This window comes from Apteryx mantelli, chromosome 2, assembly GCF_036417845.1.
Source record: "Apteryx mantelli isolate bAptMan1 chromosome 2, bAptMan1.hap1, whole genome shotgun sequence".
Taxonomy (NCBI): Eukaryota; Metazoa; Chordata; class Aves; order Apterygiformes; family Apterygidae; genus Apteryx; species Apteryx mantelli.
The window spans coordinates 14,658,200-14,674,548 of record NC_089979.1 but is presented as its reverse complement, the minus strand read 5'-3'; the positions used below and the strand labels follow the sequence as shown (position 1 = coordinate 14,674,548).

Here is a 16,349-nt window from a genome sequence, read left to right as displayed (position 1 = left end):
ATTTTATAGCAGAGCCAGCGCGGCATCCAGACACACTCAGCAGCTGTAAATTGTGAAGTCAGCTGTTAAGTCAGTTCCTCCAGTGAATGAACAACTGCTGGTTGTATTCTGGTGGTAGCATTTCTTCCACCCCCCCCCCCCCCCGGCAAAAACTGTGACCTATAATTACACAGCAGTACAAATAACAGCAAAAGCAGGCATAAGAAAGCACAGGAAAGCTGTAACACAGTGCATAATGGTGAGATACGCTTTATCTGAGAACTTCAGAACGTTCAGGAGAATACTTAACCTAACTGAAAGCAGAAAAGGATGGACAGCCAAGCAGCTTTAATAAAAAAATCTTGCCTCCCACAACCCACATTTCTAGTGAAGTGCAACATTTTATCATCAAAAAAAAAAAAAAATCCTTCACAGAGACTTACAGTGGCAAGGGTGTACAAGTTGGGGAAGGTTTTTGTAGGGTATACAGGTCTCATATAAGGAGAATGTGTTCCACAAGATCCTGAAAAAGTCAATAGCAAATGCAAACATTAGGAAGTGAAGCCAGCATACACAGAAAACAAAAATAAAAGATGTCATTTGCTTCCTGCAGAAGCAAACTGCAGAAACGGGTTAAATTTTAACTGATTCAAATGAACGTTCTGCACTATAACAGTGGTCAACCTTCCCGCAGGACAGTGCACTCGCACACTCTTTGCACTTCACAAAACCCAACTAAAATAATAATGCAGCCACAGGACTATGAAACCAGCTAGATTTCCATAGACAGTTATCTCTTTTGTGTCAGCCTCCTTCCAGATCCACAGTCATTAGAAGTATCTTGTTATTAAGTAAAACAGCAGGAGAAAATACAGACTAATTTTAAGTGACAAGATAAGAAGCAGCTCTCTGCCCACTCCTTGATTGCCCTGCACTGCTTTAGCCAGGGAGCTTCAAGCCACCAGCAGATACCATCTAAACCAAAGAAAACCATCTAAACCATCTATTCCACTTTCATGGAAAAAAAGATTTAACCGTTGTCGGACCTTTGAGTCAGAAGGGCCCTGCATTTGGCCCAGCCCTTCTACCAGCCAGCACCATGCTGACTTCCGTTCCTCAGTAAACAAAGAAAACAACTGGACCGCAAGAGATTGTCTTTTGTTCATTGTAACAAAGCAGATGTACTTACTCAGTTTTTCAATATTGGGCATGACCTTGTTCCCTTTCTTCATATATGATGCACGGAAACCATCAACAGAGAAGATGATCAAAGGAGGACGAACAAAGCTAAAAGCAAAACCAGGAGGACTGTAAGGCAGCATTTCAAAATGACTTTTTATTTCCACATGCCTATTGAGACCCCTGAAAATTTAAAGTACAGATACTGCAAGTGTTATATGTCTATAATTTTTTGCTTACATAACCAACCAACATAAACTACTGCGGTCAGTCAAGAGGCTGAGCTCCAAAAAAAAGACATCGTCCTTGAGCAGCTAAAAGCATACAGCCAATAAAGGCAAGTACTTACAGAGGAGATGGAGGAAAAAAGAATAGTAAGCGTGAGTACTCAACCTAGCACACAGTTTGTTTTTAAAAACCTTATGTCTCATGACACCTGGTCTTCACTCCTTACAAGTCCATGTGGTATTTCACATCTGCTTTATGGGGGCAAAGCCCGTTCTCACATATTAAAGATGACAGTACTCCATATTATTTTATTACACTTTCATTACTACTTCTACGAAGAGTTGAGCCCAGTCAGGCATAGATGTGTCCAGAACACACTTGGACATTTGCTATTAGTTGCCCACTGATGGGTAAGCCGTTGTTGGAGTCACTGGCGAGGCTGGTGCTCCTGCCTCCTCCGACCTGGCCTCCTCACCGCACAGTCTGAGCTGCGGCACAGGACAGCACCTTAGTGGGTGCTTAACGTCAAGCATAACAGCAAGCAAACTGGTTTCAAAAATACTTGCATTCTTCAAGTTATTCACATGCTTGAGTACCTCACCCCCCCTCACTCAGGAAAATAGTACTAAAAAAGGGGGGGGGAGGGACCTGAAGCGTGTTCACACGTGGCTCAACCTGAATTTTATTGAAATGAGAAAACATTTCCACTGACTTAAGGGAGTTTGGTTATCTTCGCCACACAGAGAAGTGAGGCAGGCAAACTGATCAGCAGGTGATCAAACGATGAGAGTTCCAGCCCACCTATCATACACCACTACTCATCCAGAAGTTCAAAGGGAAATGAGTTACAATATTATAAACCCAATTTTAGAGACAGTGAAACACAGGACAGCAACGAACCCACAGCCGTTCAGCGAAGGAACTGCAAGGCCAGCAAAGAAATCCAGCGTTCAAAGGCCCAGGGCAGAGCATGGACCATTGGCCTTGTTAAATTTTCTTTGAGGTTGCATGCAAAACACTTACCCTGCTGGACATTCAGGAGTCTTTATTTCTTCACAGTCATCATCTACCCAGTGGGTTTCCCCTATCAGGAAAATCACATCAGAGTTTTAAGAAAATCTGTGGACATGGCTACAGGTTTTACAGAAGATTTCAAAAAAAAATAAAGTCTAGCTCCAGTTAATGGACCAACTTGTCAAACTTCCTATGAATAACGATGAGGTCTCTTGTACGAAGCTGAACAACTGACCTGATTATATTCTATTCAACAAGAACATCCAGACTAGCACTGCTAGAAGTAGGTCTTAAAAATGGAGTTAAAGGTATCCTTTTGATTGCAGAAGACAGTGGTAAAGCTTTAGACACAATGGTCATCTTATTTTTATTTTATTTTTATTTTTGATCTGTCAAAAAGGGCAGTGCTACTTCTGGCTGTGAATTCCTACCCTCCTTCCCACCAGCTCTGATGTCTCCATGAGCTCATTCAGCTGGCTAAAATCACAAGACAAAACTCAGTCTGGGGAAGAAAAACAACCCTAAATAGTTTCCAGCTGGTTTAGAGAGCTGATCAGCTCATGGAAGGATCAGGTGAGACTCAGACACAGCTACAAAAGCATTAATACTCTTTCAGAGCTAAATTATGTTATGTAATCAACTATTTGAGTAATCTTTTTGCTACTGAATGCTGACTATAGAGCGGATAATGACCCGCACTTTCACAGGTCAACTGAAAAGCAAATTATTAGCTAATGAGGCTCACTTCCTGAACCTGGCACTATTAAAGGAATTGCAGTTCAATTAAAAAGGCAAAACAGAAAGCACCATAGAAAAGAGCTTCAGGAAATGTGTCCTGTAGCAATTCTAATTGACCATGACAGGAGGTGGAGGGAAGACTTCCAAGCAAAAAAACACCATCCTTAGATAGGCAAAGGCATGAATAAAGAGGAAATACTGTTCTCACATAAGGTTTATTCCTGACAGACTGCCAGGGTCATTGAGATCATTTGTTATTAACCAATCAAATAAAGGTTATGTACATTAAAGCAGGAGACATGTAAATTCCTCTGTCTTGACCCTTGTAAGAGGGAGCATACAAAAAAGGCAGGAACTGAGAACTATACCAGTATTTAAGCAGTCTCAGCCTTGGGTTTCTTTGGAGAGGGGAAGAATTCAGTCTGTTGGGACTTGCTGCAAGATGCATATTTCATTTTGATTCCCAACAGCAAAACTCAAGTAAAGAAGAAAAGCCCGATTCCAGTACATGGATCTGGACTATTACCACTTTCTGAACTTATGCAGCTGGCCAACAGAGGTGTGGAAGACAAAATTTCAAACCTTATTCCCTCCACCATTAAAGTGAATAAATGAAAAAACTAAGAACTAGCTGAAATCCAAAAGTGAGAGTATATAAGGCTTATTACTAAGAACTGGAAGACGCATTATGCAAGGCAGGACATGTTTCAAAAAAATCAGGGTAGAGGATGAAAATTAAGCTTTCACAGCCCATCCACCACACTGTGCAGGCAGGCCATATTGTGGCCGTGGTATGTCTGGAAGGTGGCACAGCCACCCCTACCATGACACCTGGAGCCTATGCCACACTCGATGCCACCCATCTGGGAGTTACAGCCCTTGTATTCACACAACTCCTGCCCCACAAGAAACAAAGCATTCAGGTTTTGGGCCAAGTCATTTGGGAAGAAGCTTTTGTGGCAGGGGTGGGGAGAGGCCTTTGAGACAGAGATAACATATCTAGTAACACTCAAGACCCCAGATATCTCTTCTCTCTCTGTGATGCAGACAAGTGTATCTAAACATCTTTGTGTTCTTTCTCCTTTAAACTCCTCTTTGTCCACCCACCTCTCTTCTCTTCCCACCAGTATTTCTGCAGGCAAATACAATGTCCTTCTACTGTTGGCGAATTAGAAGTATCCAGCTCTTCTAGTGTTGAAAAAACTTATAAATACAGTTCTCCACATATTCTTCTTCCCTCCTCCCAAAAATCAGAACAAAATAAGGAAAGGGTTTCTCCTTTAGAAGAATACTTTTTACCCATAGGGCTGCCTTCTATCATGGTTGGAAAGACCAAAGACCTACCTTTGCAAATGACTTGGTAATTAGTACAACAATCTCCTCTACTTAAGCAGTCTTCAGAGCAGTGACAAGCATTGTCATCATTCCTGGTTTCTCCACAGCGATCTTTGGTACATTCCCAGCCCCGAGCTAAAATATTCACAGGGTAAGCAAGAATGAGAGATTATAATCAAAACAAAAAAGTACTCACTCAAGCTGTAATGACAACACTCTAGTCGTTAAAGTTGGATCTAAAGTTTATGGCCCTGTTTTAGTGAATTCAAGACCTCTGAAGGAGGTATGTTGACCATAAACAAAAAGGAGCCTTGTGTCCTGCAGATGCAAGAAGGGTCCTCCATCCACACACAAGTGCTTTCAACCCCCAGGTGTTGGTATTCCAAACTTTTTACAAACTGAATGCCAGCAAAGATGTAACTGGTGGAAGAAATAAGATAAGAAAGACTCCTGAAAGATAAGTGGAGGGGCCTGGAGCATAAACTAAGAATACTGGTGTTTCTTGGGTACTTTATTCTTTTTCTCCTAATTATTAGAGAGTTCAATGAATGGAAAATGGAGAAAGTTGAGAAGGGGCTATATGGCATGCAAATTGGTGCTTTACTCCTATCAGTTCCATGTGCACAAAGGCAGAAGGCACTTTCTAATACCTCATTGGGTGAGTTTCAGTACCAACCGCAAAAAATTATGAGAACAAGAACTGCTTTCCAAGGAAAATCATGGCACAACAGCTGTAAAATACTCCAGCCTTTCTCATCTTGCAAATGAAGTCAGGATCTAAGGGTCTGTCTAAATTAAGGCATTCTCTCATGGGTACCACATTGCTAGACTTAAGAATCAGTCCTGAGGGTGTAAGTGTATGGTTTTCCATAAGTCCTGGCCCAAGCAACAGGAAACTTTAAAGATCGCTTTAGACAACATGCACCCAGCAAAAAGCACACTAGAGCAGTTCTTTGTACCTCCCCCTGCAACCTTCTCCTTACTGTGGAGCTTTTTTCTATAAATATATAATATTACAAACTGTAAAAGTGATAGCTATCTTAATAAGTGCCTATGGGAGTATACAATAATTTACACAATAGTTCTAAGAGCTACACAGGTATCCATACAGCTATGTGGATATGGTACACTGTGGACAGGAGGCTGAGGAACCAAAAAACTCTCCTTTTGTAGCAAACATTTTCTATTGTGCTGAAAGGCTTCAGAGCCTCACACCTTGTAGCCATTTATACCCAGGGCAAAACAGCATCAGCCTAAAATTCAGAACCTCTTGACCTAGAACCAAACCAGTTTTTCATACCGGATTAGCTCATAACTTTTCGGTACCAAGCTATTGAAATGATATGATTATATATAGAACTGAGGAAGTCAGGACTCTCAAACACGGCACATCCACAGGGCAATTACATTTTTAATCATCAGACTTCTTTTCTGGCTGTTTAGTAAGTGTAATTCTTTGATAAAGCAAGAAAAAGTTTAACAGCAAAAGTAGAGGGCACCTGTGTCAACTCTGACCACTGTACAAACATTCAAGGAGATGGGTACAACTAATAACTTAAATGCAGTATGTTAAGAAATAAAACATAACTCATGGCTCTCTTTGAAGTTGTCCTTGCCTATGAGTCATAAAAAAAAAAAAAAGGAAAATGAACTCAGTACTGTACTTCCATTCCCCAGGGTCCAGTGAGTTGAGGCTGAACGTTTTTACCAGTGTGTTATATGTATCCTGACATCTGGAAGTAAGAGTCCGGAGTGATGGTAACAAGCTCAGTCTATCACCTGCAGCTCCCTTCGAGAGGACCCACACAGCTGAAACGCTCACCACTTCAGAGGCGCTTATGTGAACAACCACAACACACAATCCACAAATGAGCATTAATTGCCCAAATATCAAGTTTTTCGCTTGGGAGAGAAAACAATGGCTGACACTGGCAGACCAGCGTCCAGGGTTTACGATGGCCATTTTCATTCTAACCTGGAGGGGAAGCGGGTGCCTGAACGCTGATGGCTGTTTCTAAGGAGCATCAGAAGATCTGCTTTTCGGGTGGGAGCTGCTACGAGGAGTAGGCTGCCTTCTTCTGCCCGCAAACCCTTGGTGGAGCTGGCCAAAGCCTGGCCGCGAGGGGCGGTGGGTGCACGTCCCTCCCGCTCCTGGCAAGGAAAGGCGGGCTGCGCGCTGGGCTGGGCGAGCCTGCCGGGAGAGGCGAGGCAGGGACGCGGGTTACGGCAGGGTGCGCTGGCTTATAGCGGCAGGTCCAGGCCGCTCGCATAAGCCAGGCGTCGGCGGCGCCCGGCAGGAGCCCCATCGTACCTGTCTTTAAGCACAGATCATCAAAGTCGAAGCAGCAGCTGTTGTAGCTCTTGCACAGGTTGTCACAGCGGCAGCCAGGAGGCTCTGCCTCTTGAAGTTCAAAGCATCTGTTTTTGCAGGAGCCAGAGGTACTGATCCAGGGGGAATCTGACAGGACTGTGTGGAACAAGAAACAGGGCAACATCCGTCAGGCCGGCAGCGACGCGACTGCTCGACTGGGAGCCACCCTGATGAGCGAGACCTCAGCCGCCTTGTTAGGTGAAGGGAGGGCAGAAGGAAGAGGAGAAGGTTTGTTTGCAAAAGCAAAAAAAAAAAAATCTAATAAATTCCAAAAAGGCTGCTCTTTTTGGAAAAAGGGGGAAAGCAGCATGCTGGATAATGTACTGCAAGGAGACAGACCTGGCTTTACCTCTGCAATAATCAAGAGATCATTAGCAGAAATGTATTGAAGTCTCCCAGGCCCAGCTGCAGGAGCTGCAGCTACTGCTCAGAAGCAGGCCTTTGCAGAAACTGAGGGACGTTTTCATGGCTGGCTGGGCAGTTCGCTTAGGAAAGGGCTGCAATTAATCTACGTGCAGTCAGCACCACTTGGTTTGCTATACTGGAAGGCGCCAAATCAACATCAAGCGTGAAAGAAAACTGTAAGATGCTCTATAAATTAATGGAGACATAGGGCAAGGCTTTTGGGTGGGCTTCTACAGAGCATTAAATTATAAAATTTAAACAATGACACAGAGATTTATGAGAAATCAATGTATTTGATGCCTATAACTAAACGGAGGACTGCCAGTCTAAAACCATGAAAACCATCAGACTTCAATAATCTATTAGTAAAGTTCCTTGTTGTCAGAGCTGATGTGTGCTTCCCTGCTCCTTTCTCAAAACTTTGATATTTTATACATCTATCCTATCAGAGCTACAGGGCAGCTTATATAAAGCAGAAAAAATGTTTGCTGCTCTCTAAGGATAATGATGTTTTATGAAATAGACTGAACCAAATGCATGTTACTCTTTAGAAATAGAGGTATTCCAAGGAAAATTTCACAATGTCTTTTGTTCCTTGAGAGACCTATTAAAATTAAGACTTTGAAATTTTCTTGGGGTTTGTTTTCATTTAAACCACATTTTGGTTTTGGTTTTGGTTTTGGCAAACCTCACCACAATTAGCAATACAGTTTTAAGAGAACTGATGCAATGGTACTTTTGGGAAACACTTATTCTGGTCCTTTTCCATATATACATATTTTCCTGCTCTTTTGCATAGCTGAAAGTTTAGTCTCTGCATAAACTGAGGAATAGTCTCTTCCTAAATAAGATGACATTATCCCAACACTGTGAGAGGATATGGAAAGGAAGATGGAGGGGGAGTTGGGAGGTGACATTGCAGTTAAAGCTGATTTAGCTGATCTCCCAGCTCTGAACTCCAGTCCTCCTGTTCACCCACTTGCCATGCAGTGGCACTGGCACTGGTCAGACAGCAGCGTAAGCCAGTTCAGGGAGTTAACCTGGCAAAAAATTAACCCTACAGGAAGATAATGGAAAGAAAACATGCCATCGTTACAGTCATGGATCATGACAGTGGCAAGGCATATGCATATGACTGCTGGAAAAGGTAACAGTAGGCACCTGTGTTGAGCAAGGGAGGCCTTGCTTTTGTGTGATTTTAAGTCAAGTCAGTAATGCTTGTAGCAAGTAGCAGTGGCATGTTCGCAATTAAGTTTTACTCTGTAGTTACATACCCTGCAAGCACGCCTTTAATGAATCATCAATATTTCGGCCATCTGGAATTCCAAGGAGCTAACGGCAGTGTATCTATTCAGGCAACTCATGGACCATTACTTTCTTTGCTCACATAAATAGACCATGAAGCTATGTTAGAAAGTAATCACATTAGAATTGTTTCAATGTACGCTAATACTCAGATTTTCTTATCTAGAAGCCTCACTCCTTATTCTTAATGACAGCTGCTTCGCACCAAATGCTCCTGAAAATCTGTTGCTGAAGAATATTTCTACATTATTTAACTCTTCTACTACCATCCCTTTGGAAACTACATAGTTTATCTTGTCATCAGAATCACAGATGCAATAAGTTACAAATCTGGACCCAAAAGGTATTATATACTAGTGTACACTATCTATCCCTTAACATTGTCATTGCCCCTTCATTTCAAAGGGATGCTACCTTTAATAATCTTTAAATGAGAGGGAGACCATTTCACTAGGTCAAAAAACACATGCCAACACACATTTAGAAGAACAAATGCTAAAATCTGGCTTCACTAGAACAAATTGCCCATGGAAGTTGTAGGATTTCCAACACTGGAGATTTTGAAGAACAGGTTAGGCAAAGACCTGTCAGGAGAACTTTAGAAGTAATTGTCCATATCTTGGGATATAGAGAAGGTCTAGATAGCTGTTCAAGGTCCCTCCAGCTCCATCTTCTATGACTGCAAGAAGGGTTACGATTTTATGTAAGAAGGGCTTGTCTGGCTACCTAGTCAGTTATTTTTTTCCCATCTCTGACAACCATGAGCTACAGTTTATTACTGATGTGACAAATTATCCAAAATGCCTTAGCGCTTTCAAGTCATACCTCTTGACTCAATGTAGGACACTTTACATATAGCAACACAAAGAGGACTTGGTTTAACTCCTCTGATCTCTGAATACATTAAGACCATTCCATTGTTTATTACACTTGACCTTGCCTTTGCAGCCAGACCATGATTTTCAGGTCGTGCACAATGCCATGGCATGGGTACTGGTGCATGCAGAATAGCTTGAAAGTATATCATCAGGAGCTCCATCCATGGTGAACAATTTCAAATTAACAGAAGCCCCTGCATGGAACAAACTCACAAAATTTCAAAATCCCTTTCAGAATTGCTGGATTCCTCCACAGCTCCTGCCATCAGACCTGCCTCCACCCAGCCAGGCAGATGGACCTCAACATAAAGATCTTTCTCTCCTTATTTAACACTTGGAGTTTTTCACATCTTTTCCCACACTTTCTTTTCAGCCAACTAAGCTGAAAACAACCATCTAAGGACGATGTTTTTTATCTCATATGTCATAGATTAAAGAAGTTACATGGGGCAATAGTGCCTTTCTGATTTAGTTCATGGGGGTTATCGTGCTTCCACTGCGAATGCGTTATATTCACCTTGGAAAGCACCCTATCAAATTACTTGGTCTGATTCCAATATAAAAAAAAGGATCAAGTCTGTTTACTTCCAGTAATATTTCAGTCATAGGACTACACTATATAGACATGTTTACATAGTCTTTCCAAGAAGGAGACTGCCTGGTATGAATTTAGCATTTTCAGCCTATATGGAATAACCAAGTACCTAAATGTCTAGAAAACTCTAGAACACCAGTTTTGCTACGTAATAATATTCATATTGTGAACTTGCATTTTCTTTCTGCAGAATGCCATTGCAATAAAAAAATTTCAAGGAAAAGTCATATAAAGTGAAAATACACCCTAACTATACCAATACAAGAGAGACTGGATTCCATTTTTAGCGACATTCTTAAAAGTGCAGTGAGGAGGAAAAGGAAAACTTCAATGTTACTCCTTTTGAGATTTAAGCTATCATCCTGTCCTGACCAAGGAATATGCTTCAAGAGAGTATTAAGGCCATTTTTTCTGAAAGTGCTTAACAGAAGTCTGGAAGACTCATACAGCAAATAACTTAGAAGGCAAAGTTATGAAAAAGTAGCAGCCTTGGCTCTCTAATTTCCTTGCTCTAGAATGTTTAAGTCAAACTTAGTTCAATGAAATCTTTTGTTGGGTACAAACAGCAAACAACTCAAATGTATAAAAGCATATATATATATAGATAAGAACACTGTAAAAAGAGAACAAGAGATTTTTTTTCTTTCTTAGCCATTATAGTAGTACTTTGACATGGATGTGTAAGGGACTCAGAACAAAAATCATGTTGGTTTTGATTCATAAAGGAGTTTTACACTAGATTAAAACTGAAATTTGCATATTATCATGGCATAACCCTGGAGAAATAAGACATTGGACACGTACAGCAATGGTTCTTAAAGAGACAATTTTTTGTCAGGACAAAACAATTAATTTTAAACACCAAGAAACTTGGAAATATATAAGCCAAGGCAGAGTGGAGCTGAAAGAGAATATACAGCAATCTTTTATTCTGGATATTTCATGGGACTGGGCTTCTGATGAAGTACTACTGGGAGTCATGCAACTACAAAAGCCTAAGCAGGTTCTTTGATCACAGTGTTTTTGTCTTGTTAAAGCAAGGCACATGCTCCAGCACAACAGTTTCCTTCCTCTTTCAGACAGGTGTGGCTATAATATTTTATTCTTAGCTATCACATCCAACTTTTTAACTGAAATAAAAGTACCTAGGCTAGCCTAAAAAAGGGACAAAACCCTCCCTTACTTCTCTGTCTCTCATTGTTGCACTCTAGATCACTCTAGATCTAGACTACCTCAATGCCAGGGTCTGGTCCAATCCCAACAAAGCAAATTTTCCCTAAACTGCCCAAAATACCACATCTCCTGTCTTCTTGCAAGAGACCCTTTATTTCTTACTGTTCTCCCGGGATGCTGAGCTAAACCTCCGGCTATTGGAAACATTACGCAGCTACTGTTCCCAGCCCTGCGGCACTGAGCAACGTGCTGGTTGCTTCAACAGAGCTGGCACTGATGAGCTGCAACTGGTCCTCAGTATCAGACCTTTGGGACATCTGTAAAAATTAACTGAGCAGCCCTGTCCCAAACCACTGACAGTCTCCAGCAAAAGCAAAGCAATTGACAGTCTGGTGTTGAAGACATGAAACACAAATCTTTCACGTCACTATTACACACGTTACCTAACTGCTCTACAGTTAATGTGCTAGGAGATAGAAATAGAAATAAATTTTTTTTTCCAGCAAATTTGTTTTACTGCTATATACAGGCCAAAAGCAATAGCCACTACCTTTTCAGTTACCTAAAATGCCTCTGCTCAGTCGTCAACAGCCTTGATTGCGGCTGCGATTAGACAGCAATTCTTGCAGAAGACAGGGGAAAGATGGGATGGATTCATTACCAGGAACACAACAAACTCAGGTCACAGTAAAGGACTTTTAATGAAAATTCACAAGCTATCATTACAGCTAGGTATCCTAAATGAAACCCTTTCATTTCAGTTATCACCTTAACCAATTCTAAGTCAATGACCACAGGTTTCCTTTCTCCTGCCAAAGGAAGGAACAGAGGCACAAGTCAAGCCTACTTAATAATAATAAAAGACTACTTTTCCATTTTATACATTTTTCCACTTGGACTATGCCTGAGCTCACAAAACCTTACGCTGCCCAGAAAGCCAACGGCAGTCACTTCAGTGCCACGCTCCTGCTGTGCTCCGAAGAGGAAAGCAGGAGACGAAAGCAAGGCACGCGCCTCCCGGCCAGCACCTCTGCTTCCCGCAGCTCCCGCCGGGAAGCCGGCACCTGCCACTCGCGCTCTTTCCCTCGCCACCGCTGGCCACCTGCCCCTGCCCTCCGCAAACCCGCACGACCTCGCGAGCCACAGCGGTCCCCAAAGCTTCTCGCCCAGGCGCGCCTTGAGAGTGGCCATGTTAATCGAGATCGCAGAAACCGCGTCCATAGCCACCAAAATAAAACCCCTGCCCCGAAAGCGACCTGTGTCTTTGGGGTCTAGAAGGAAACTACGCAGGGGGCAAAATGTCGCGAATGCTGTGTAACAGCTGCTGAGCCCGGTTTCTGCAAGGCTGACGGGGCTCAGTCCTAAAATAAGCGAGATTCTCCATAGTCACATGCACACAGAGCAAAAGTTTAAGTAAATAGGAGACCTATAGGTGAGTCCCAAAGGTCAACAGACTCAGGCTCGGCGAGTTATTTATTCTTCGCTATATCCTAGAGGTAAAAGGAACAAGCAAACTACTGTTTTGGAGTAGGAGCGGTTTCTAACCGCATATATAACATAAGGGTAATGCGATGTACAATTTATGTCGGTTACCATACCTGAGACTGGGCCCTCATCCCATTCTTCAGATCTCCTAAACCGATTTGTTGTAAATCCCATGCAGACATTTACTCCAAAGGCAAATGCAAATAAAGATATAACCTGCAAAAGCAAAACAGCAAAGTGATCAGACTGCGCAAAAGACAGGACGTTTCAAGTTCAGAGCGTTACTGTTCAGACAGTGGAGATGGTCCTCTGCGTGGTGGAGCGAGATCCCAGCGCCGCAGCTCCCAGCACTGGCACGGGGACTGACAGAGTCGCTGGTTCAGAGCAACGCAAACCAGAAGGGGTTTATGAATAAAACATCTCTTTTTGCAGCTGAAACGCTTCTTTTTGCAGGAACTTATTCAAGAGAGACGGGCTACTCCTCCTCTAAAAGCAAACATGCTCCTTTCCTGCCCTACCTGATGTAACTGGAAGCAGCTTCTCTTAGCCATCCTGGAGGATTCTTGAAAAGCCTTTGCAGCGTGTGCTCTTTTTCTTTATACGGCGCACAGTGCTCTGTTTGCTCTGCAGTTCGGGCTATTAGGCTACAACTAATCCCACCTGGTGAGGTTGACAGGCTCGTGTGATTTGTCCAGGGGGTGATTTCATCATGTTTCACTCGCAAATCGCAGCTCTGAGTGCAAGAAGCTCCAGGCATCATCCCTCGCTGCGCCCTCCCCCCAAACACACACACACACACACGCACGCTTTTATGTGGTTTCCTCTGGCAAAGCAGGATTTTCTTATGCTGCTGCGGCCAATAGCTGTGCATGGTTGCTTCAGTCTCCTCGAAGAGGTAACATGGTTAAAAGAGAAACCAAATGCGTTTCCATCTGGCTGAAGCAAGCGGGGGGGAAGCTCGCTGGGGCTGTGAAATGAAAATACCCTGACACCATCCTCGGATGTCACACCGCGTTGCCAGCGAGCGTTTCCGTGCGGGGGGCTCGGCGCACGGGCAAGCGCGCCACCACCACCGTGACCTTGGGACAGCTGCGCGCTTCCGTGGTCTCCGTCACCAGCCTCGTTCGTCAAGGCCGCCCCTAAAGCTTCGTGGGTTGCGGAGCAGAATTTCTTAACCCGGGGACAACCACAGAGCACGGGGACGCTGTTCCCCCGCGCTGCTGTTACGGTGCAAGCTGCAGAGCAACGTAATTGCACACAGTTTTACCCAAGCAGCTCGAAACCCCAGCATCTGAGGAAGGAAGGGAAATGACGCCTTCCCTTTGCCCCACATTTTCCCAGTTTTGACAGCAACGGCAGAAAGCTCAGTTGTTCTGATAAGCACTTCTATTTACAAAGCAGAGGATAATGCTGAGTAGAATTATGGTTTGAATCAGTGGCTTCAATATTGTTTGCCAAGGCAAATTATTTGCCAGTGTAGTTCACCTCTTTGTCTGATGAAAGCTTCTTTCATTGAAGTGTTTACTAGCAATTACACTTAAAGGGACAGAGTCAAGGTTCGTAAGCCTACGAATGAATTTAGCTTCCTTTGGGACTTGTCCCATATTGTGTACTTGCATTACGAAATCCAGTATAATTTTCTTTAAATCATGTTGCAGTATTAAATGCATACAATCCTGAGCTTTCTTTAGGAGTGCATTTTTACCTGCTGCAGTTATCTGTCCTCCCCACGGTGTGGCTTTACAGGGCAGAGGCTAAAAATCACTGCTGTTTGCTACCCACATCTTATCAGACTGCCACCCTCAGCTAGGAGCTGATCCTTTTTTATGCAGCTTGTTAACAAAAAGTGGCTCCTTTGTGCAGCTGTATCTTTTCACTGCAAGCCTCCGGGAAATGCAATTAGCCTGAGAAGAGCTAGATCTTAGCTACTGCAGGACGTTGTATCCCTTTGCTTTGCACTGGCCAGGGAAAGGGCATAAAGTCAAGACCCGTCTCCTAATTTTCACTTCACCACTAGCTGATGTGAAAATGAAGTAGGCAGCTGAGCTATAGGCTGCATCACAGTCTTCTTCTAGCAAAAAAACTGCACAGAGATCTAGAAAAATGTAATCACCAACATTTTTACTAGCTGTTCCTGCAAAATCCTTAGCCTCTGATATATCCTGCATTTAAACGGCTGCATCTCATGCACTAGGTAAGTACAGCAGTGCATGACAGTAGCATAAGGAAAACAAAAGGCATCACACAAAAAAACTCTTAATTGTTACATATCACAGTTAATGAAGTTCCTAATGGCAGAATAATAATAAAGGCAGAACATGGGACTCAGAAGACCCAAGATCTCTCCCAGCCTGTGACTCTTGGCTCACTGAGTTACCTAGGCAAAACACAGCTAAGGTTTCAAATCTGGTGACCAATTCTGAGTGCCCAACCTAACATGTCCAGCCTCATTTTCAGGTGCATTGAACACTTGCAGCTCCTGCATATCTTCTCTACTCGTCTTAATGTGCTTTGTTCTTCTGAAGAAAAGTTCCCAGGTAAGTTGAAAATGGCAACCCAGAAAAATAAAACATCAAACAAAAACAAAAAATACAGCAGAATGGACTTCTCTTATGGATTTGAAAATGCACCTCTCATTCATGCATTCATGTAACCTCTCTGGAGTTGGTAAACTCTGCAAATTCACATTAACAGAGGAGTTCATTTTAATTTTGCTGATCCATGCAACTAGTATGTTACATTAATTAACCTTTTTTGTAATATCCTTTGAGAACTACAGATGACAACCACTCTGAAACTGCTAATATTTTTCTTGTGCGTTATGTAGCACACATTTCCCAGTAGCTCTGAATTGGCTCTGAATTGGTACTCAGATGGACAACCTTCTTTTCGTAACTAGGATTCTGCCTGAAACCATCCCCCAGATGCACAAGGAACTTATTAACATAAACAAAGGAATAACAATTTTGTGCAGGGAAAATTTCACTGCTGGGTTCACTGGTGATTAACTTTTTAATTAGCAATTAATTATCATTTTACTCATCAAAATAAATACTATTTATAATAAATACCAATAAATACATTTTTAAAAAAAGAATAAAGAAGCAATAATGTATAATGTTTTTCGGACTATTATTCAGCAAAAATCAGAAACAGAATGCAGAGGTTCACTGAAAGTTTTAGGACTTAAATGAAACACACTAAAAAGGGAATTTTATCAAAATCAATAGAATATGAAAGTCCTGTTCATCAGTTATTGTGCATAAGGACTGACCTTTGGCTTTTATGGCTGTTTTATACATATGATGTTACTGATTATTTAACTCAGAATGCAAAACTTCCAAGTAGCCACTAGGTGACACTTTGAATGAGAAGTTCATATTGCAGTTTTTCCCCAAAGTTACAAGAATTTCTGCTCTGATACTCCATAGAGTTAATATAAGAAAGGAAGGCAGTATTTACAGTCAAATAAAAAAAAAAGATTTTTTAATGACAGTTTTTTAATGAGAAAAGAAAATGCAGAGAAATCGAGTACATTGGCTGAGTCAGAGGCTGGGACGGGCTCTGAAGAAACTAGGATTTCCGTCCACTCGTCTACGCTTTGCACTGCTGGGTGCAGCTCGCAATCCCCGTCAGGTGACAGCACGCCGGGGGAAGGTGCTGA

At 42.4% G+C, this 16,349-nt stretch overlaps 1 protein-coding gene across 2 annotated transcripts in view; it reads right to left on the bottom strand.

Moving 5' to 3' along the window:
* Positions 1 to 13,333, bottom strand: part of ENPP2 (ectonucleotide pyrophosphatase/phosphodiesterase 2) — a 57,776-nt gene extending 44,443 nt beyond the window's left edge. For both annotated transcript variants that reach the window (XM_067292273.1, XM_013956825.2), the window contains exons 1-7: positions 13,204 to 13,333; positions 12,799 to 12,901; positions 6,785 to 6,940; positions 4,483 to 4,608; positions 2,410 to 2,470; positions 1,169 to 1,266; positions 423 to 502 (exon numbers count right to left, since the gene is read on the bottom strand). In XM_067292273.1, coding sequence (XP_067148374.1) covers positions 423 to 502; positions 1,169 to 1,266; positions 2,410 to 2,470; positions 4,483 to 4,608; positions 6,785 to 6,940; positions 12,799 to 12,901; positions 13,204 to 13,236 — 657 coding nt within the window. In that variant the 5' untranslated portion in view covers positions 13,237 to 13,333. The remainder of the gene's footprint in view (positions 1 to 422; positions 503 to 1,168; positions 1,267 to 2,409; positions 2,471 to 4,482; positions 4,609 to 6,784; positions 6,941 to 12,798; positions 12,902 to 13,203) is intronic.
* Between the last annotated feature and the right edge of the window lie 3,016 nt (positions 13,334 to 16,349).